This window comes from Amblyraja radiata, chromosome 2 (assembly GCF_010909765.2).
Source record: "Amblyraja radiata isolate CabotCenter1 chromosome 2, sAmbRad1.1.pri, whole genome shotgun sequence".
In the NCBI taxonomy this organism is placed as follows: Eukaryota; Metazoa; Chordata; class Chondrichthyes; order Rajiformes; family Rajidae; genus Amblyraja; species Amblyraja radiata.
The window spans coordinates 144307351-144330383 of NC_045957.1; the positions used below are offsets into that span (position 1 = coordinate 144307351).

Here is a 23033-nt window from a genome sequence, read left to right on the forward strand (position 1 = left end):
GAGGGAAAAGGTCAGGGAGAGTCCGCTGGCCATCCAGTTTTCAGTATTATCAACTGTTGATAGCAGTGCACATGACTTTCCGTTTGGCCGCAGGGACAGGTGTTAGCAAAACCTTTATCTTTGCAAGAACAGATAGTTACATTTCATGAAGAACAGAATCAGCAATGTGAAATATTGAAAGAAGATTTCTATAGAAATACTGCATTTCTGTGTGATATCATGTCAAAGCAAAATGACTTGAATGTTTCTTTGCAAGGTAAAACTAAGTCTATATATATGTGGCAAAAAAATCCAAGCATTTCGAAAAAAAGCTATCTTTTTCAAAACTCTTCGTCAAAATGAAATTTCGGATGAACATTTTCCTAAGTTAGCGAAGGTCATTGATGAGCAGGAGGATTCATGTGAATCATTTGAAGAATACGCAGCTGTTATAGACATTAATTAAAGAATACAATGAAAGGTTCACTGACTTTGAGAATCATGACATCACACTCAAATTAGCATTTCAACCTCATCTAGTTGATGTCTCCAAGGCTCCCAAAGAACTATAGATGGAATTGATTGAGCTCTCAGAAGATGACATTCTAAAGTCCTTATTTGACGCTAAGAAAGATCCGAATTAAATATGGAAAAATGCAATAGAATACCCACGTCTTTGGCAACATGCATGAAAAATATTTTCTTGCTTTTCAATCACTTAATGCTGCGAATCTACATTCTCCTACCTAACCCAAATCAAGACGCCCTTAAGGTCACAAATGACGGATACCCATCTAGAAAGATCAGCTAAAACTGCGTACCTCCATGTTGCAACCAAATATTCAAATGCTTTCCCACAAAAAGCAGTCACAACAAAGTCATTAAAAGGTTAGTTAACTTTAGAATTAACAATTTTGTTTCATTTTCTTGAAGTTAGTACATAGCAGATTTTTACAAAATAATGTACATTTTGAAGTATATCTAATTGAAGTTTCTTGGATGCGGCATTATTAGATTACAGCTAACTTAATACGGCATTCCAACATGAAAAATTTCCCCACCCCTGTTCTATAGTATGCTATCAAATGTTTCTCCTTCAAGCAACATCCTTTGTTGGATCCATAGGAACCAAAATCACCTTATTATTTATAGGGGGCTGCTATTGGGAAAGTGGTGCTTCATTTACAAAATATAACTAGAGACTAGGTTTAAAGATTAAATCAATGGTTGTAAAATTCTTTTTAAATGACTTGTGGTCATAAAGATTGCTAAATAAATATAGGTTATATTGGAGCATAATAAATAGGAGAAGGATTCGGTCATTTGGTCCCTTGAGCTTGCTCCACCATTCAGGAACCCATGGCGGATCATGTAGCTTAACACCATTTTCCATCATTTGCGCATATCCCTTGATTATTTTAATATTTAAAAAATCTATCATTATCAGTTTTAAATGAAATTATTAACTGTTTTCCTACAGCCCTTGGGTCCAGATCATTCCAAAGATTCAGCAACGTAAGATTCAGCCCAATCCCTCACCGTGAGACTGGCTCTCCTAGTTCTAGACTCCCTGTATCACCTGTTGACTTCTCTAAGGATTTTATACATTTTAATGATGTCAGTATTCTTCCAAGCTCTGAAGAATAGAGGCCTAACCTACTAATTCATATGATGGATGTGCCGACTCACTAAGTTTGATGATTATTTACTGCACTCCCGAGAGCAAATATATCCTTTTATAAGGAGATTAAATTTGTACATATTACTAATAGGTGTGATCATATTAAGGTCCACATAATTTTTTTCTTTCCCTTTGACAGAAAAATGTATCATTTGATGAATGTCAGAAATTATTATTCACTAACAAATCCTATAAAATGTTGTATTTCTCCAGAACAAGAAAATAGTTGTATTGCACACACTGGAAAGGTTGTTTGTGGTTCGGTTCCACTATTTCAAAGTAACTTTCTAAAGATCTGAAATGTTTGTAGATGTGTGACACCACCTGGAGGACATAGCCTGATGGAACAACTGCTTTGTGTTATTTATACAGTATCTAATGTAAAGGCCAATTTTGGTTTAAACACCCTAAAAAAAACAACCGTATTAAGGTTTAAAGTAATATTAGACAAAAATATTAAACCTCTTTTATTTGAATAGTAGCAGACCTAAATATTTGCCTGTATCATTTCCTTGTTTATCGGTTTTGGCTCAATGGTGTAAGGGTGTGAAGGTGGAACCTAATATAGCCATGGAGGAGAATGGAGTGCACCTTCCCGTGGAACGTAATCTCACTTAAATTCACACATTTTGAATTTTTATCTTGATAGATACATTTGTCAAACTTGTGAATCCACAATATCTCTGGAATTCTCTGCCACAGAAGGTAGTTGAGTTCATTGGCTATATTTAAGACGGAGTTAAATGTGGCCCTTGTGGCTAAAGGGATCAGGGTGTATGGAGAGAAGGCAGGTACAGGATACTGAGTTGGATGATCAGCCATGATCATATTGAATGGCGGTGCAGGCTCGAAGGGCCGAATGGCCAATCCTGCACCTATTTTCTATGTTTCTATAATTCAGTATTAAATGAATAAATCAGTGAGATTAGTTCAGTTCATAAATTCTTAAATTATAGGAGCAGAATTAGGCCATTCAGCCGATCATGTCTACTCCGCCGTTCAATCATGGCTGATCTATCTTTCCCTCTCAATCCCGTTCTCCTGCTTTCTCCTCATAAATCCTAAAACCTGTATTAATGAAATTATTAGTTATCAACCTCTTGTAAAGTTCTGATTACCAACTATTTTACATGTAATATGCAGCTCCGGCAGTGTGGTGAGTGATATCTAAATTATTCACATTTACAGTTGAAAAAACTAGGGTATATTTTGTGAAACCAAATGCCATCTATTTAGTACATTGCAAATGTTGTGTGGTTTGCATACTTCAAAACTGCACTCATTTTATTCAAGTTTAAGACACTTACACAGAGCAAGAAAAACAATGAATTAATATTGCGGTGTGAGGGTTGCTTATTTTTCCTCCATTAGATAAAAATATCCATTCACCTTCACTCTCTACCTCCTATCAAGTCAATTTGCAACCCAAGTTGCAAATATCACTCAAGTAATGTTTTTCTACCTGAAGAATGAGTTAGTTATGACATATTTTGTTAAATGCTGTTATAATATAAAGATTTACCACAGCACCTTTTCTAATTGGCTCTTGATAATAATGTCTCTTGGGTTAGTCAAAAACAATAATTTCTACCTAGCAGCCTACTAATTCATAATCCCATAGTGACAATTAACTGTTTCTTGGACTATCTTTGCTGATAGGAAAGCCACCATTGATATTACTTACTGTTTTATGTGATTTGTCTTTTTCCCTTTAGTCTCCTATGACCAGTCAACACCTTCAGTTCGGTAGCCCAAGTTCAATATTTAAGGATTGAAAGATTGTGATCAGAGCTTCTGCTATATCCATCTCTTCTATGTTGATACCAAAGAAAGCATTTCATCTGGACTAAGTGAATCATGTGGACACAATTCCAGCACCATCTTTAAACTCGCTGACATCACTACTATTGGATCAATAATGGTTTATGATGAATCAGAGTATAGATGGGAGCTTGAAAATCTGATTGAATGGTGCCAGAACAAAACCTTGCTCTCAATGTCATCAAGACCAAGGAGGTGATTGTTGACTTTAAAGGGGGAAAGCCGAGGATCCACAAACCTGTCTTTATCGATGCATTGGCATTGGAGAGAGTGGACTACTTTATGTCCTGGGCATACATATCTCTAAAGATCTGTCTTGGGGCCCAGCACATTAATGCAATCATAAAGAAAGCTCATTAATGTTTCTACCTCCTTAGAAGATTGAGGAGATTCAGTATGTTGATGAATACTCTCTTGAACTTCTATAGAGAGCATATAGACTGGTTGCATGTTGACTCTGTTTAGAAACCTGTTGTGCTGCTGCAAGTAAGAATTTCTTTTTTCTGGTTTGGTACATATGACAATTAAACACACTTGGCTGTCCCATTACAGCCTGATTATTTGGCAACTTGAAAGCTCCTGAACGAAGGAAATTACAAAAAGTATGGACACCATCCAGTCTATCACAGAACGGATCTGTAGGAGGTGCTGCCTTTTAAAAGTAGCCACCATCTTCAAAGACCTATCCCGGCCACGCTCTGATTTCACTCCCACCATTCGGAAGAACTTCTGATAACCATGATCACCAGGTTCAAGAATAACTTCTTCCCAACAGCCATCAGACTCTTGAACACAACACAAATGAACTATGGACTGTCTTTGGTTACACTGAAAACTTTTGCACTAGTATTGAGGTTTTTAATGTATTGTTTATTATGTATTATCTATGTGTATTGAGACCTGTTATGCTGCTGCAAATAAGAATTTCATTGATCCATTGTCAGTACATATGACTCTTGAGCGATGACAACCCAATTGTGGTGGCACAGTTAGTAGAAATGTTGCCTCCGTTGACTTGACTTCAATCCAGAACTCGAGTACTGTCTGTGTGGAGTTTGCATGTTCTCCCTTCGACTGCCTGTGTTTCTTTGTCTGTACATTCTATTTTCCTTGCAATCTCATTGATATGCAAGTTTGTAATTTGATAGGTCACTATAAGTTTCCCTTAGCATGGAAGCAAGTGGTGGAATCGGGGAGGAATTGCTGATACGGTGGAGTGAAAAATATTGTAGTAGTGCAGAATAGTCAGGATGAATTCAATCGACCGAAGTGCCTGTTTCCCAGCTTCTGATGCTATGAATATAATTAGTTTAACTATTTGACCCAATTTTCCCCTGTTCAATCCTCAATCTATCTCTCACCTAAATTAACGTCATATATGTTTATTATATTGCTTAACTTTTTCTGGTTAACCAGGTTGGTTTAGACCCTATTTAGTTCCATCTTTCCTTTTGCAAGATTCTTGTTAATTGAAAAGAATGAATTTTAACATTCATTTCCTTTTGCATTTAATCTTTTTCTTTTTGTCAAACAATTCCTTGTGGGTAATTTGATTGGGTTGAGTCTGAACTATAACCGTACACTGTGGACGGCTCGATTTTAATCATGTCGTCTTTCCGCAGACTAGTTAGCAAAAAGCATTTCACGGTACCTCGGTATACGTGACAATAAACTAAACAAAATCCAGGTTTTATGTTTCCACTGCACATAACTTCAGGTTCCATTAAATACAAGTAAATCCAGTATGCATGGTGATTATCTTCATGAACATTTAATTTATGTTGTTTTGAACGAGTAACAATGACGAACTTTCATTTCAAAAATGAACACTGCCATTCATTTGAAACATTAACTCATATTTTTCTCTCTCCACAAATACTGTCTGACCTGTAAAGTATTTCTGGTATTTGTTCTATTTTTATCTATATTATTTTGAACAGTTGTGCCGAGCTTGTAACTATTCTGAACCATTGTGCAGTTGAATCTTTGGATGGCCAAGTCTGCTTTGGACTGACATCTGTGGAGAACATCCGCTGAGGTTGAGTATTTTGTCAATTTAGTCGGAGGCCGAGATTCTACATTTCCTTGATAATCATCTGCTTTGATCTGTCGTTTTCCCACCTCACCCTTCCACATATCTCTAGTCTCCTTCTCCCGACTCTCAGTCTGAAGAAGTGTCTCGACCCGAAATGTCATCGATTCTTTCTCTCCAGAGTTGCTGCCTGTCCCCGCTGAGTTATTCCAGCATTTTGTGTCTATCTTCTGTTGCAAACAGTTGCCGGGCAGCAAAAATCCCGCCTCCATTGCGTTGCAGTCAATGACGGGATGATTGGGCTGAAGGAGACTGACCGACGAGTTCTCCAACCAAAGATACTAGTATCTTTGTCTCCAATATCCTCTCTCGCTGTACCCCTTCTGTACATTCATGTGTTCTATATCTGTTCGGTCTGAGTGTCTGTTTTTAGTTCAATTTTAGGTCTATTTTAGATATGTTAATTTTAAAGTTGTATGTATTTATTCTGTTTTTATTAATTGCACTGACAGGAACTGATGAGAAACAATTTTTTGCTTCTTTCGGTGTATGTAAGTACTCAGTGAAACGACAATAAAGTTAATACTGAATACTGATACTGGATCACCGTCTATATCCCTCGTTTCCTTCTCCACAGACTCTGTCTGAAGAAGAGTCTCGACCCGAAACATCACCTATTCCTTTGCTGCCTGACCTACTGAGTTAATCCAGCTTTTTGTGTCTATCTTCGGGTTAAACCAGCATCTGCAGTTCCTTCCTACACAGCAGACTGAGGGAGGCGGTGACTTTGGGTACAGATTGATCACGTTGCTCTACCAATCATCACAGTTTCGTCCAGTTTGCCCTGCCCTCCAGCATTGTTGGTGACGAGTTACGGTCTGGCCTGGGACCCAACAAAACTTCATTAAGTCATACGAGCGGTGTGGCAGCCGAAGCAAAGTTTTTGTCTGTGGGAAAAGTTCCCTGCAGACGGCGCAAACACAGAGAGAGAGAGGGGAAAAAAAGGCCTCTCCCCCAACCAACCAAGCGATGTCAATGCCTCCCGGCTCGGTAGTGACGGGCGACCGGTGTGCGGTTGCGGGGAGGAGATCACTCCTGCTGCCGCCTCGCCGTTAGGGATGGAGGGCGGCATCGCGCCGACCTCCCAGCTGCTGTTCCGCGCTTGCGAAGAGGGAAGCTTCGAGAACGCCAGGCGGTTGCTGGAGCCCCCCGAGGAGGAGAGGAGCGAGGAGGCGGGTGTCGGGGCGCCGCAGGTGCCGGTCGACTGCACGGACGACGACGGCAACTCGGCCCTGCAGTTCGCGGCCGGCAACGGCCACGAGCAGCTGGTGCGCTTCCTGCTGATGAAGGGGGCCTCGGTGGACAGCCGCAACCACTACGGCTGGACGCCGCTCATGCAGGCGGGCCGCTTCGGCCACCTCAACGTGGCTCAGGTGCTGCTGGAGAACGGCGCGGACGCCAACGCGGCCAACAAGCTGGGCGCCGGGGTGCTAACGGCCGCGGCGCGAGGCGGTCACCCCGGGCTGGCGCGAGCCCTGCTCGAGAGCGGCGCCCGCACGGACCTCGGCGGCGACACGGGCGCAGGCCCGCCAAGGTGTGGTGAGGAGGACAACGACGAGGGGGAGCGGGACCGGGCGACGGGCGACCTGACGCCGCTGATGGTGGCGGCGCAGCACGGTCGAGAAGCCGCGGTCAGGGTGCTCTTGGAATGGGGCTCGGTGGCCGGCCAGGCGGGCCACACCAGCGGCTGGAGCGCTCTCATGCTAGCGGCCCTGAGCGGGGAGCTGGGCGTGGCGCAGCAGCTGATAGACAGGGGGGCCGACCCCAACTTGACCAACGCGGCCGGCATGACTGCCTTTGAAATCGCCTGCACCGCCAAACAGAGGGAGTTGCGGCATTATCTGGACTCCAAGACCACCAACAGGCCCAAGTCGGGTAGGGCGTCAGGCGGTGCTCGGTATCGGTGTTTAGAACGGTCCCGAATACATTTCAAGATCCTCCTTTTTGTCTACAAAGCCCACCTCCAGTTTAAATTCCATTTGGAATATTTTGGAGGACCAAGAAACTCAATGGGCTTGCCCCCACCTACATTAAAAGTCTGCTCACCCACCACACCTCAGATTGGCCGACTTGGGGTTACTGAACATCCCGTGGTCTAGGCATAAACTCAGGGGCGACCGCGCCTTTGCGGTTGCAGCACCTAGACTAACATCAATGAACTGGCCTCAACAACCTTCTGTGGCAGAGAATTCCAGAGGTTCACCACTCTGTGTGAAAAATGTTTTCCTCATCTCGGTCCTAAAAGATTTCCCCCTTATCCTTAAACTGTGATCCCTTGTTCTGGACTTCCCCAACATCGGGAACAATCTTCCTGCATTTAGCCTGTCCAACCCCTTAAGAATTTTGTAAGTTTCTATAAGATCCCCCCTCAATCTTCTAAATTCTAGCGAGTACAAGCCGAGTCTATCCAGTCTATTCTTCATATGAAAGTCCTGACATCCCAGGAAACAGTCTGATGAACCTTCTCTGTACTCCCTCTATGGCAAGATTAGGAGACCAAAACTGTACGCAATACTCCAGGTGTGGTCTGACCAAGACCCTGTACAACTGCAGTAGAACCTCCTTGCTCCTATACTCAAATCCTTTTGCTATGAATGCTAACATACCATTCGCTTTCTTCACTGCCTGCTGCACCTGCATGCCTACTTTCAATGCCTGGTGTAACAAATGACACCCAGGTCTCGTTGCATCTCCCCCTTTCCTAATCGGCCACCATTCAGATAAGTCTACTTTCCTGTTTTTGCGACCAAAGTGGATAACCTCACATTTATCCACATTATACTGCACCTGCCATGCATTTGCCCACTCATCCAGCCTATCCAAGTCACCTTGCAGCCTCCTGGCATCCTCCTCACAGCTAACACTGCCCCCTAGCTTCGTGTCATCCGCAAACTTGGAGATGTTGCATTCAATTCCCTCGTCCGAATCATTAATATATATTGTAAATAGCTGGGGTCCCAGCACTGAGCGTTGCGGTACCCCACTAGTCACTGCCTGCCATTGTGAAAAGGACCCGTTTACTCCTATTCTTTGCTTCCTGTCTGCCAGCCAGTTCTCTATCCACATCAATACTGAACCCCCAATACCGTGTGCTTTAAGTTTGTATACTAATCTCTTATGTGGGACCTGGTCGAAAGCCTTCTGAAAGTCCAGATATAACACATCCACTGGTTCTCCCTTATCCACTCTACTAGTTACATCCTCGAAAAATTCTATAAGATTCGTCAGACATGATTTACCTTTCATAAATCCATGCTGACTTTGTCCAATGATTTCACCACTTTCCAAATGTGCTTCTATCCCATCTTTAATAACTGATTCTAGCAGTTTCCCCACTACCGATGTTAGACTAACTAGTCTGTAATTCCCCCTTTTCTCTCTCCCTCCCTTTTCTAAAAGTGGGGTTACATTAGCTGCCCTCCAATCCTCAGGAACTACTCCAGAATCTAAAGAGTTTTGAAAAAATATCACTAATGCATCCACTATTTCTGGGGCTACTTCCTTAAGTACTCTGGGATGCAGCCTATCTGGCCCTGGGGATTTATCGGCCTTAAATCCATTCAATTGACCTAACACCACTTCCCGGCTAACCTGGATTTCACTCAGTTCCTCCATCTCATTTGACCCCCGGTCCCCTGCTATTTCCGGCAGATTAGTTATGTCTTCCTTAGTGAAGACAGAACCAAAGTAGTTATTCAATTGGTCTGCCATGTCCTTGTTCCCCATGATCAATTCACCTGTTTCTGACTGCAAGGGACCTACATTTGTTTTAACTAATCTTTTTCTCTTCACATATCTATAAAAACTTTTGCAGTCAGTTTCTATGTTCCCTGCCAGTTTTCTTTCAAAATCCATTTCCCCTTTCCTAAGTAAGCACTTTGTCCTCCTCTGCTGGACTCTGAATTTCTCCCAGTCCTCTGGTAGGCTGCTTTTTCTGGCTAATTTGTATGCTTCATCTTTTGTTTTGATACTATCCCTGATTTCCCTTGTTATCCACGGATGCACTACCTTCCCCGATTTATTCTTTTGCCAAACTGGGATGAACAATTGTTGTAGTTCATCCATGCAGTCTTTAAATGCCTTCCATTGCATATACACCGTCAACCCTTTAAGAATCAATTGCCAGTCTATCTTGGCCAATTCGCGTCTCATACCCTCAAAGTTATCTTTCTTTAAGTTCAGAACCCTTGTTTCTGAATTAACAATGTCACTCTCCATCCTAATGAAGAACTCAACCATATTATGGTCACTATTGCCCAAGGGGCAACGCACAACAAGACTGCTAACTAACCCTTCCTCATTACTCAATACCCAGTCTAGAATAGCCTGATATCTCATTGGTTCCTCTACATGTTGGTTTAGAAAACCACCCCGCATACATTCCAAGAAATCCTCTTCCTCAGCACCCATGCCAATTTGATTCACCCAATCTATATGTAGATTGAAGTCACCCATTATAACAGTTTTACCTTTGTTGCACGCATTTCTAATTTCCTGTTTGATGCCATCCCCAACTCCACTACTACTGTTAGGTGGCCTGTACACAACTCCCACTAGCGTTTTCTGTCCCTTAATGTTTCGCAGCTCTACCCATATCGATTCCACATCCTCCAAGCTAATGTCCTTCCTTTCTATTGCGTTAATCTCCTCTCTAACCAGCAACGCTACCCCACCTCCTTTTCCTTTCTGTCTATCCCTCCTGAATATTGAATATCCCTGGATGTTCAGCTCCCAGCCTTGGTCACCCTGGAGCCATGCCTCCGTGATCCCAACTATATCATAGTCATTAACAGCTATCTGCACATTCAACTCATCCACCTTATTACGAATGCTCCTTGCATTGAGACACAAAGCCTTCAGGCTTGTTTTTACAACACCCTTATACAATTATGTTGAAAAGTGGCCCTTTTTGATTTTTGCCCTGGATTTGGCTGCCTGCCACTTTTACTTTTCACCTTGCTACCTATTGCTTCTACCCTCGGAAGGGAGAGTGGACGCTGGCGCGCTTTAGCTGCCGCTGCTCTCTCTTCACAATGTGTTTTTGATTTTTTGTTTTTGGACTGAATTCTGTTTTTAATTTGTGTTTCTGATATCTTTATTATTTATGTTATTCTGATTATATGTTATTATTCCTGTTAATCTCTGTAAGGTGTCCTTGAGATTTCTGAAAGGCGCCCAAAAATAAAATTTATTATTATTATTATTATTACCCTCATTTTACACCCCTCTGTCTCTCCGCTCACACATTTAAGAAACCTTTTCCCTTTAACTCCATCCTCGGCTATCCCATTTGCACCCCACCCCCCCCATAATCAGGTTAAAACCACCCGTGTAGCAGTGGCAAACCTGCCTGCCAGAATGCTGGTCCCCCACCTGTTAAGATGCAATCCGTCCCTTTTGTACAGTTTCCCCTTACTCCAAAACAGATCCCAGTGATCTAAGAATCTAAATCCCTGCCCCATGCACCAGTTCCTCAGCCACACATTCAGGTCCCGTGTCTCCCTGTTCCTGCTCTCGCAAGCACGAGGAAATGGAAGCAAACCGGAGATAACAACCCTGGAGGTCCTGCTTTTCAGCATTTTTCCGAGCTCTCTAAAGTCACGCTGCTGAATATTCATCCCCTTCTTTTCGACATCGTTTGTGCCGACATGCACTACCACTTCCGTCTGTTGCCGCAGAAACCCCTGTCCGTACCTCTCACAGTGGAGTCTCCCACTACAATGGCGTTGCCTGACGTTGGCCTCTTTGGTTTTGGCTCAACAGCCTTTTTTGCTTCGCAAGCCAGTCCGCCGCTCGGTCTAATAACGTCTTCTGTCCCGACAGCTTCTAAGTGGGTGAACCTGTTCACAAGAGGTACAACACCCGAGGACGTTTGCATTCCATGCTTCCCTCCCTTTCTCACCGTCACCCACCTTCTCTCTTCCAGTACCTTAGGTGTAACAATATTACTGTGGGACTTGTCGAGGAACGACTCAGTTTCTCGGACTAACCTGATGTCATCCACTTGCTTCTCCAGTTCCCCAACACGGTCCTTCAGGAACTGTACTTGGATGCACTTCTCACATTTGTAACAGCCAGAGGCACCAGCAGTGTCCTTGACCTCCCACATACTGCAAGCATCACACTGAATCAGCTTGCCTGACATCTCCTTCTTTCGTCTCTCCCTCTCCAGCGTTTTGCCTCTCCTCTCCTCCTCGCCAAAGACTCACACTTTTCTCACAGGGCACTTCCCTCACTCACTGCCGCTCCTTAATAGCCGTCTTGCTTATATTGACTGATAAATTGCCTAATTTACCAATTTACAAACCAAATTCCTCAGTTTTCAACTGTTGTCTTGTCTTCGGTTTAAACCAGCATCTGCAGTTCCTCCATAGACACCTGTCCACTGAATCCGCGCCAACCACAGATCATCCTTTCACACTAGTTCTATATTGTTCCACTTTCTCATAATCACCCTACACACTAAGGGCAAATTTACAGCAGTCAATTACCCTAAGATCTTACACCTCTTTAGAATGTGGGAGGAAATCTGAGCATCCAAGGGAAACCCACACTGTAACACAGAGAACATTCAAACTCCACATAGACACAGATGGCATTGCAAGGAAGCAGTTGTGCCGCCCCGGCGGTGGGAGTATATGAATTGTAACTTCAGCCAATGGTCCTCTGTCCCTGAGGCCGTAAGTCTTTGACCTTTCTCCGTGGAGCTCGTGCAAAATGGGGGCTGCACCTGTCCATGTCAGCCAACCGAGTACTGAGGGTTCCCATCCCATGATATATCATGTAGTCGCAATGGGTCCTCCTGTACCAATTTAAAGATAAAGGCAATGCTTCCGAGACTTAAGCATTGTTTATCCCAGATTCACTTGAAATATACAGCTGGTGTTTAATGGATTTATTTTTAGTGAAATTTCACTTGACTGTGAGAGACTTGCATTTTTAAATAACAATTAGGAACAGGTGTGGGGAAATTGGTTGTTCAAATCTGTTCCGCAGTTTAATAGTGATCATGGCTTGTTTCCCAGCCATGTCCTCATGTCCTCGCATTGCATGGTTTTATTTAATATCCAGAAATATATCAATGTCGGTCTGGAATTAACCCTAACAAATATCCGGGGTAGCAAATAAGTATATAATCTGCCAAGTGAAGAAATTTTGTAGCTGCAAAAGACTATGAGAATAGTCAACTCTCAGCAGGTCAGGTAGCATTTCTGGTAGATGTGGATAGGTGACATTTCAGGTCAGAGCCCTTCTTATGATTCAAGTTGCATAATGTCCTGACTTAGAAATGTATCATGCAATAGAACTAAATCTTCAAATTTCCTCCTCTGAAGCATTGAGAGTATCCTTATGATGAGGATTGTGGGAAAGCAAGATGGTGACATGTACCTACTTTCTTGAGGGCAATTAGGCATAGTCAATGAGTGCTGTGAAATAATAAAGAATTAAAATTATATATTTGTTTATTAAACTAGCATTAAGAGTTTTGAAGAGGAGAGGGTGTCAGGTCCCCTAATGAAGTTGCAAGCTACTGCGGATGCTAGAACTAGAAGTGGATGGAGGGAAATCAAAAGACCATGCTTCAGGACGGGACCTTTCTTCAGGAAGGGAGTGGAGGAGAGATGACTAGAGATGGTAATCAAAGCTGGTATGGAAAAGATGAAAGGATGCAGATGTGATAAGAAAGGGAAGGGGTGGTGAAGGAGGGAAAAAGCAAGGACTACCTGAAATTGGAGAAGTCAATGTTCATATCTCTGGGGTGTAAACTGCCCAAGCAAAATATGAGATGCTGCTCCTCCAATTTGCGGTGAGACTCGCTCTGGCCACGGAGGAGGCCCAGGACAGAAAGGTCGGAATAGGTGGGGGAGTTGAAGTACTGAGCCACCGGGAGATCAGGTTGGTTAATGCGAACTGAGTGGAGGTGTTGGGCGAAGCGATCGCCAAGTCTGCGCTTTGTCTCAACGATGTAGAGCAGTTGACACCTAGAGCAGCGGATGCAATAGATGAGGTTGGAGGAGGTGCAAGTGAACCTCTGCCTCACCTGGAAAGACTGCTTGAGTCCTTGCATGGAGTCAATGGGGGAGGTAAAGCGACAAGTGTAGCATTTCCTGCAGTTGGAAGGGAAAGTACCATGGGAGGGGGTGGTTTGAGTGGGAAGGGACGGATTGACCAGGGAGTTACGGAGGGAGCGGTCTGCGGAAAGCCGAAAGGGGAGGAGGAGATGGGTAGATGTGGTCAGTGGTGGGATCCCGTAGGAGGTGGCGAAAATGTTGGAGGATTATCTGTTGTGTGTGACGGCTGGGGTGAAAGGTGAGGACTCTGGGACTCTGTCCTTGTTACGAGTGGGGGAGATGGGGAGTGAGACCCTGGTGAGAGCCTCTTCTATAGGCGAAGAGGGGAACCCCTGTTCCCTAAGAATCTCTGATGCCCTTTTTTGGAATACCTCATCTTGGGAGCAGATGCGGCATTGACGGAGGAATTGGGAGTAGGGGATAGAGTCCTTACAGGAAGCAGGGTGGGAAGAAGTGTAGTCCAGATAGCCATGGGAGTCATTGGGTTTGTAGTAGATGTCGGTCATTAGTCTTTTCCCTGCGATGGAGATAGTGAGGTCTAGAAACGGTAGGGAGATGTCGGTAATGGTCCAGGTGAATTTGAGTGCCGGATGTCGAGTATAGGAGCAAAGAGGTCTTTCAGTAGTTGTACAGAGCCCTAGTGAGGCCACACCTGGAGGGTTGTGTGCAGTTTTGGGCTCCTAATTTGAGGAAGGACATTCTTGCTATTGAGGGAGTGCAGCGTAGGTTTATAAGGTTAATTCCCGGGATGGCGGGACTGTCATATGTTGAGAGAATCGAGCAGCTGGGCTTGTACACTCTGAAGTTTAGGATGAGAGGGGATCTTATTGAAACTTATAAGATTGTTAAGGGTTTGGACACTAGCATGAAAACATGCCGGAACCATGTTCCCGATGTTGGGGGAGTCCGGAATCAGGGGCCACAGTTTAAGAATAAGGGGTAAGCCATTTAGAACGGAGACGAGGAAACAATTTTTCTCTCAGAGAGTTGTGAGTCTGGAATTCTCTGCCTCAGATGGTGGTGGAGGCCGGTTCTCTGGATGCTTTCAAGAGAGAGCTAGATAATGCTCTTAAAGATAGCGGAGTCAGGGGATATGGGGAGAAGGCAGGAACGGGGTACTGATTGGGGATGATCAACCATGGACACATTGAATGGCGGTGCTGTCATGAAGGGCCGAATGGCCTACTCCTGCACTTATTGTCTATTGGATGGAAGTTAGTGGTGAAATTGGATGAAGTCAGTGAGTTCTGCATGGGTGCAGGAGGTAACACCAATGCAGTCAATGTAGCGGAGGTAGAGTTTGGGAATAGGGCCACGGTACGCCTCGAACAAGGATTGTTCGACGTACCCTACATAGAGGCAGGCATAGCTGGGGCCTATGCGCATGCCCATGGCTACGCCTTGGATTTGGAGGAAATGGGAGGAGTCAAAAAAAAAGTTGTTGAGGGTAAGGACCCGCTCCACTAGGCGGAGGAGAGTATTAGTAGATGGGGATTGGTTGGTTTTGCGGTCGAAGAAGAAATAGAGGACACTCCTGGTTGAGAATGGAGGTGTAGAGTGAAGATGAGGGAGTGGGGGCCTGGAAAACAGAAGTCATGGAGGAGATGAAGAGCCTGTGAGGTGTCTTGGACATAGGTAGGGAGGGAATTGACCAGGAACTGATCCTGAATCTATAGAACATTGGAAAATGGTCACCAATGCATCCACAATTTCTAGAGCCACTTCCTTAAGTACCCTGGGATGCAGACCACCAGGCCCTGGGGATTTAGCAGCCTTCAGTCCCATCTGTCTACCATACACCATTTCCTGCCTAATGGGGATTTCCTTCAGTTCCTTCGTCACCCCAGATCCTCTAGCCACTAGTACATCAGAAAGATTGTTTGTGTTCTCAATGAAGACGGATCCAAAGTACCTGTTCAACTCATCTGCCATTTCCTTGTTCCCCATAATAAATTCACCTTTTTCAATCTTCAAGGATCCAATTTTGGTCTGAACTAATTTTTTCCTCTTCACATACCTAAGCTAAATAAGCTTTTACTATCCTCCTTTATATTCTTGGCTAGCTTAACTTTGTACCTCATCTTTTCTCCCTGTATTGCCTTCTTAGTTATCTTCTGTTGCTCCTTAAACATTACCCAATCCTCTGGCTTCCCGCTCATCTTTCCTATGTTGTACTTCTCTTTTATTTTATCACAAGTTATGAGTGTTTTATTATTATATCTCCCAAAACAGACCAATGAAATTATTTTTTGCAGCAGCACAACAGATATATAAACATAGTACTATGTAAACATAATAATACATCATGGCCTGATACGGCAACTCGAATGCCCAATGTCTATACTACTCTGACTATATCCAGTAGTCCATACAAGTGCGTTGCATTACTATGACTATATCCAGTAGTTCAGTAAAACTGCTGGTCCAACACTGCCACAATTCTGAGGGTGCTAATTCATCTGGAATTTTATATACTGATGTGTACATAAAGGAATAATAATTGATATCTGATTTGGGGAAACTGCATTTTTTAACAATAAATTTGTAAAATATTTAAATAATGTTTCTGCTTTGCTTTCAGACGAAGAGAAAAGGAGACCAGACATATTTTGTGCCTTAAAACTGGGTAAACATCACACTACAATTTATTATATATTGGTTGGAAGGAAACAATGAATTCCACAAGAGAGCATCTATTGATCAGAAAACTATTACCATTCAGTCTTCCGGTTAATTTTGAATTGATATGATTTCTTTTCCAGGCTCAATTATTCCATTTGCCTCCTCACTTGGGCATTCATTTTTGCCATAAACTGAAGCATATTCAAAATGTTGTCCATTATTCAATCTAAACGATTTCATTCACCCATTAGTCCTATGCTTATGAAAATGTACTAGCTCCTTTGGTACTTATAATTTATTTTTAAAGTTATTTTTATATCAGATCTCTCCACATCCTGACATCTACTCCCCCTTTAATTTTTTTTGCATTCCTCGGCACTAGATTCTTGAGAAACCCCCTCCTCTACTTTATTCTTATTCCTAACATTGATGCCCTCTTAGTGTCTGATTGATAAAAGGCATTAAAATGGGGAAGGAGGAGTAGAGGTGCGGTGAATAATGATTTTGACTATCTTGCAAAGTTTGTGAAGTGGAATCAGCAGTAATTCCTGAATAGAATTGCATGTGTATTTGGGTTGGGAAACTTTGCTTGGTAATGTGGAAGTATATAGCTCTTGGTTAACTCTTTCAAATATAAGGCAAATGGGATACATGCTGCTTATTCTTTCCTGGTAGCTGTGGAATTCTAACTTAAATCTTTATACTTATTTGCTTTTTGAGCTTAATATTATTACCACCCCAATATTATTTCTTTATCAGATTATAAAACTCAAGCTTTTAGTATTTTTGTGAAGTATCTAGGGATGCTTTGAGGTCTACATACAACATTGAACGAATGTGAACAGGTGGTCGGTGTGGACTCAGTGGGCCGAAGGGTCTGTTTCCATGCTATAACTGTTTTACTAAAGGCTCTGTATAAATATGTTTTTGCCATGAAATATCTGCAATGAGATTTTTGTTTTGAATGACTGCATATTTTCAAAGTTTTCTGTATCCCTACTAATTTGTGTTTTCTGCATTTGTTTTGTTTGTAAATAGGGAGCTATCCATTGGTGAAGGAGATTCTTGATGAAGATGCAAATCAGGCCAATATTGTTAATGCAGATGGTGCCTCTCCATTAATGATTGCTGCCATGACAGGTCAGCTAGAACTTGTACAACTTCTTTGTGAGAGGAACTCTGATATTGACAAGCAAGATGGTGTTCATGGGTGGACAGCCTTAATGCAAGCTACTTACCATGGGTACATAAAACAAACGTATTACTTTTAACCTATCATACTAATTTTTATGTTTATTTTTTAGGAAGTTATTGGAGATCTTAATTTGAGTTTTGCTTTAATGAAACTTCAATATAACAGGAACAAATTTTATACTGAAACTTTGGACAGCGAAGTATCTTCCTTTTGGGTTAGCATTAATTTATTGAATTAGCATTGCCAATTTTCAAAGAAAAAAAATAGCTTTTCTGTCCTCCAATCCAAAGTTATTAGTATCAATTTTTCAACTCAACACATTATTCTACATTTTTAAATAGTACTTTGAGGCAGTGGTTTGTGAATAAATGCATGGATAAATTGGACGTTGACTATTTTAGTTTGGAGATTCGATGGAAACTTATTTTCTAATGTTAAAGCACAAGCTGATATTTTTAAGTACTGAGGGAGGGAAACAATGCTTTATTTCAGAAGTGATTTCATAACTTGAATAGTGCCTTGTGACATCTGTAAATGTGGATTATTTGTATTTTCTTTCTTAAGGAGCAAGGATGTTGTGAAGTATTTGTTGAATCAAGGAGCAGATGTCAATCTCTGTTCCAAGGATGGAGTAACTGCATTTGATCTTGTAATGCTGCTAAATGATCCAGGTAAAATTCAAGAAATACCTAGTTTTTTTACTACAGATATTGCGTCATAGTGTTAAGACTACTCCCACAAAGTAAGAAATGTGTGGTGAACAATTCTGAACATTATTCACTTTTCTTTTTTATGTTAAAAATAAAATCTATTCAGAAGCATACAAAAGTTATTCGATATTTGTCATCTTCCTGGCAAAAATAGACATTGGTGTCTTGTTGGTTTTCCTGATTCGGGTACCAGATCACAAAAGAATGCAAAGTTTGAAACTGATCATCCATTGCCATCTTTGCCATTTTGTCTTTAAAAAAAAAAACCTCACCAATAATTATTTGTTCCCCAAACCTGGTAGTTCAGGGAGGATAGATGTTAGTTGTGTCTATAAGGACATAACCTGTAACTGCTGATTCTCTTATTTTCCAGGAACTTGAATATCTGGGTTTAACAAAATAAACAATGCTATAGATGCGGCTTTGCATTCTCCTGATCACCTCAACTCCATGGAACCTGCTTTAAGGTTTTATACCTCACTGTTCAACACGTCATAAATGATTGGAGCAGAATTAGGCCATTCGGCCCATCAAGTCTACTGCCATTCAATCATGGCTGATCTATCTCTCCTTCCTAACCCATTCTCCTGCCTTCTCCCCATAACACCTGACACTTCCTGACATTCACATGCAACTCTTTACATCCAACTCTGCACATAGGAAAAGAAATGTTGAAATTCTTTGAGAAATGCCCCTTTTTGCCATACGATTTAAATCGGTGGGTTATTACTATCATTTATGGCTGTGGACAAGATTAAGTCGATGGGCTGACTTGCTACTCAGATGTTCACTTTGTTGTGCATATTCCAGGTGAAATCTAGATTTGTGTGCATTAATGAAGCACCATATCAAAACAGTCTCCAAAAACATTTGAAAGCATCACAAATATAGTGTTCAAGTCCCAAGTGAATATAGTACCAATTAAAACTTGATAAGACTAATGCAATGAAAGTTTAGGAGAGAATGAGATGTATGGTGTAATTTGTTATTTTTGGTTGTTAAAGATCTGCACAGAAAAATCGACCAAATGTCCAGGCTTGTGCAATGCATTAATGCATTGATTTGTTGTTGTCCCTTCCTTTCTTGTATCCAGACAGCCACTAAAACTGTTTGAATCATCTCATAGAAATATTTAAAAACATAGAAAATAGGTGCAGGAGTAGGCCATTCGGCCCTTCGAGCCTGCACCGCCCTTCAATATGATCATGGCTGATCATCCAACTCAGTATCCTGTACCTGCCTTCTCTCCATACCCCCTGATCCCTTTAGCCACAAGGGCCACATCTAACTCCCTCTTAAATATAGCCAATGAACTGGCCTCAACTACCTTCTGTGGCAGAGAATTCCAGAGATTCACCACTCACTGTATGAAAAATGTTTATCTCATCTCGGTCCTAAAAGATTTCCCCCTTATCGTTAAACTGTGACCCCTTGTTCTGGACTTCCCCAACATCGGGAACAATCTTCCTGCATCTAGCTTGTCCAACCCCTTAAGAATTTTGTAAGTTTCTATAAGATCCCCCCTCAATCTTCTAAATTCTAGCGAGTACAAGCCAAGTCTATCCAGCCTTTCTTCATATGAAAGTCCTGACATCCCAGGAATCAGTCTGGTGAACCTTCTCTGTACTCCCTCTGCGACAAGAATGTCTTTCCTCAGATTAGGAGACCAAAACTGTACGCAATAATCTCGACACAATATTGCCCATTGCACTTCTGTTTCCAGCTTGATTAACTTGCTTGAACATCTTGCTTTTATCATTATGTGGCATGCCTCCATGCCAAAGGTAAAGTTTAACTTTTAACAGTTTCTACTTTTACTGCTGAAATGAACCAGAAGCTATTCTATTTATTAGATACAGAACTTGTACGACTTCTTGCATCTGTCTGCATGCAAGTTGATAAAGAGAGAAGTAAACCAAAATCCAAGACGGTACCTCGTTCAAGAAGTAAACTGTCCTTAAATATCCCTGCGCCTCCAGAGGACAAGGGGGGATTAAAGGTATAAAAATAGATGATCAATGCAATTTTATTTATGCTTTTGATAGCGATGTTTTGCAATTTTTTTTAAATAAATTTATTGCCTGCATTTGCACTTTCCAGATAGAAGTTGCCCCTTTTTTTGGTTTATGCATGTTCATTATCATCTCTAACCAGGAATTGTGTAGACTAAATTTGAAAATTTACTTACCAATGATGCGTTATACCTTTCTGCACACTCTTTTGCAAAGTTGAAGCTCTGTTTTCATTAAGTTCCCAGTTTTATTATAATGAGTAATCTCTCCAGACATTAATGATTAATTAACATTTCTAGTTTATAGACTGGTATCTGAGTTTTTAAAATTCCTATTGCTGAAAGATCGAGTTAGCAAACTTTAAGGAAACAAGTGACAAATAATTGGTTTTATGGTTAAGATTGTTAATTTCCTTGTCTGTCCACTTAAGCCATTATGAAAATGGCAAGGTAGCTTGTACAAAAAGTTATCTTAGAATCAGCATCAAACAGCATGAAACAGGCCCTTCGACCCATCTTGTCCATGCCAATAAAGATGTCCTATCTACACCAGTCCCGCTTTTGGCCCATGCTCCTCTAAACCTTTCCTCTCCATGTACCTGTCCAAATGTCTATTAAATGTTATAGTACCTGCCTCAACTACCTCCTCTGGCAGCTCATTCCATATACCACAGTAGAAAAAGTTGCCCCTTCGATTCCTACTGAATCTTTCCCCTCACACCTTAATCGTATATCTTTCTGTTCTTGGTTCCTCTATTCTGGTACAAGATTCTGTGCATTCAAGATCTTAGACACATCTATAAATTCATCCATCGGCCTTCTTCCCGCTAAGGAATAAAGTCCTGGCCTGTCCAACTTATCCTTACAGCTCAGGCCCTCGATTCCTGGCAACATCCTTGTAAATCCTCTCTGCATACTTTCCTGCTTAAAGTTCGAAAAGTTTTAGCCATAATCATCTTGAGCAACTTTGATGGACAATCATTAAGTGTCAATTAGAGGCACAGTTTATGTTAGAAATAATCACACTTGGTTACTTCCGTCATTGTCAAGAGGCTTCTGGGTTTTGCATCAAAAACATTTGTCAAAAATACCTAAAGTTATTGTGGGAATTATGAAACAGGGGAGCCATTGTGAATATTCATAATATGAATAATTAATAATTCCAGAAACTCATTAGCATATACAATTTCCTATCAGCACAACTATAATCTATTTTAGAACTTAGAAATATCACTCTTTAGCATCTTAAAGTTTGACATTCCCAGAATGAATGTATTCTTTAATCTTTTTAACTAATTTGTTTGGAGCAGGATGGATCAATTAACTTATTTAATGATTTTGACCCCTTTATAGTTGACTGTTGACCAATTTAAATATTCTTTTTCTTTATTGTGTCTAGTCTTGGTGGAATAGAATGTCCAACAGATTCCGTAAATTGAAATTGACTAGGACACTTAGACAAGGCTTTTCCTCAAATCGGCTTGCCCCTTTCTTAGATGATCCTAAAATTGGATTGGATTCAACAATGAAAGCCACCCAAAAGGATGACTCCAATGATTCAGCCTTGACATCTGCAGGCAATATAGATTTCTCTATGGCTTGGACATCACAAAGCAAGAACGGTGGTGAGTTAATCTATTTTTAAAATACCTTTTTAACCATTTTAAAAATGTCAAAGTCTGCAATTTGTAATTAAGCATATCTTTAATTATGCCTCTAAGTGTATGTACTGCAGTTAATTTAAATCTAACAACTTGGTGTTAAAATTGTTAATGGGGCCGCATAGCTGTTCCATGAAATATATAGGCTTTTGAGATTTGTTCATTTGTCTTATCCAAGCTTGAATTCACAAGTTCTCAGACTTTGCAGGCCATACAGAACATTCTTAGTCATAAGTTTCAAGTAAAACAGTAAGGTGCAAGAGAGAGAGATCATTGATGGAAGCAGAATGAATGGGCTGACTTTGTATAATGAATCTGTTCTTCTGTAAATAATTGAACAATGTCAAAAGTGTTTAATTGGCTATGTACAGGCAGCAGAATCAAGACATTCTTGCTTACTGCAACCTTACAGGCACATTAATGCAATAACACACAAGTAAATGAACAATAATCTATAGCAATGTTACAACATTTTGAGATTTTAAAAATCAAGTCTTTAATCTATCCCATCAGATAAAGCATAAAAAGAAGTTTAATTTGACATCTAATTCACTTTCATATCTTCAGTATTAAAAATGTTATGGCCATTTTCATACTCGGAAATTGGCATCTTGTTCCCTATTGCTTTTTCATTGACTTAACACAAAAGCTGTGATCGAGAACATTTAAAAACCGATGACTTTCTTAAAATTTAAGAGAACTGAAAGAAATGTTCAGTTATTATAGATTGAAGCATTCTGAAACAAATATGAAACAATCTTATATAGATTACTTTAAATTAAAGCATATAATTAGTTAATTACCTAATTGTAGCTAATTACAAAATTCAATTACTAGATCCAAACATCTATCCATTTCTTAAGAATAGATTAACATTTTTAAATAGCCTAAGTGTCCAAATAACATTCACACAAGAATTCAGAATATAACATAATTTTTAAATCTCATTGTCATGGGTTTATAGGCCAAATGGAAGGAATTTAATGTTTAATACCTGTAAATTAATGGCCATTTAAATCAGCTTGCGAGTGGGATTTTCTGGAACGGGACCATTTGGAACGTTGAGGATGCGGTGGATTTAAACGCATATCGGCAGCAAAGACACTGCCGGTTCTTCGGGGGAAAAAATCACCGTTTCGCAACTTAAAATGTGAATTAAATACATCTTGAGAAACACTTTTATACATAA

General features: G+C 41.1%; 1 protein-coding gene across 2 annotated transcripts in view; it reads left to right on the plus strand.

Annotated features, from left to right (window-relative positions):
- The first annotated feature begins 6300 nt into the window (after positions 1–6300).
- The window catches only part of anks6 (ankyrin repeat and sterile alpha motif domain containing 6), a 55617-nt gene continuing 38884 nt past the window's right edge, over positions 6301–23033 (plus strand). For both annotated transcript variants that reach the window (XM_033016717.1, XM_033016714.1), the window contains exons 1-6: positions 6301–7448; positions 16227–16271; positions 17306–17510; positions 18027–18133; positions 20026–20171; positions 21583–21808. In XM_033016717.1, the coding sequence (XP_032872608.1) occupies positions 6632–7448; positions 16227–16271; positions 17306–17510; positions 18027–18133; positions 20026–20171; positions 21583–21808 (1546 nt within the window). In that variant the 5' untranslated portion in view covers positions 6301–6631. The remainder of the gene's footprint in view (positions 7449–16226; positions 16272–17305; positions 17511–18026; positions 18134–20025; positions 20172–21582; positions 21809–23033) is intronic.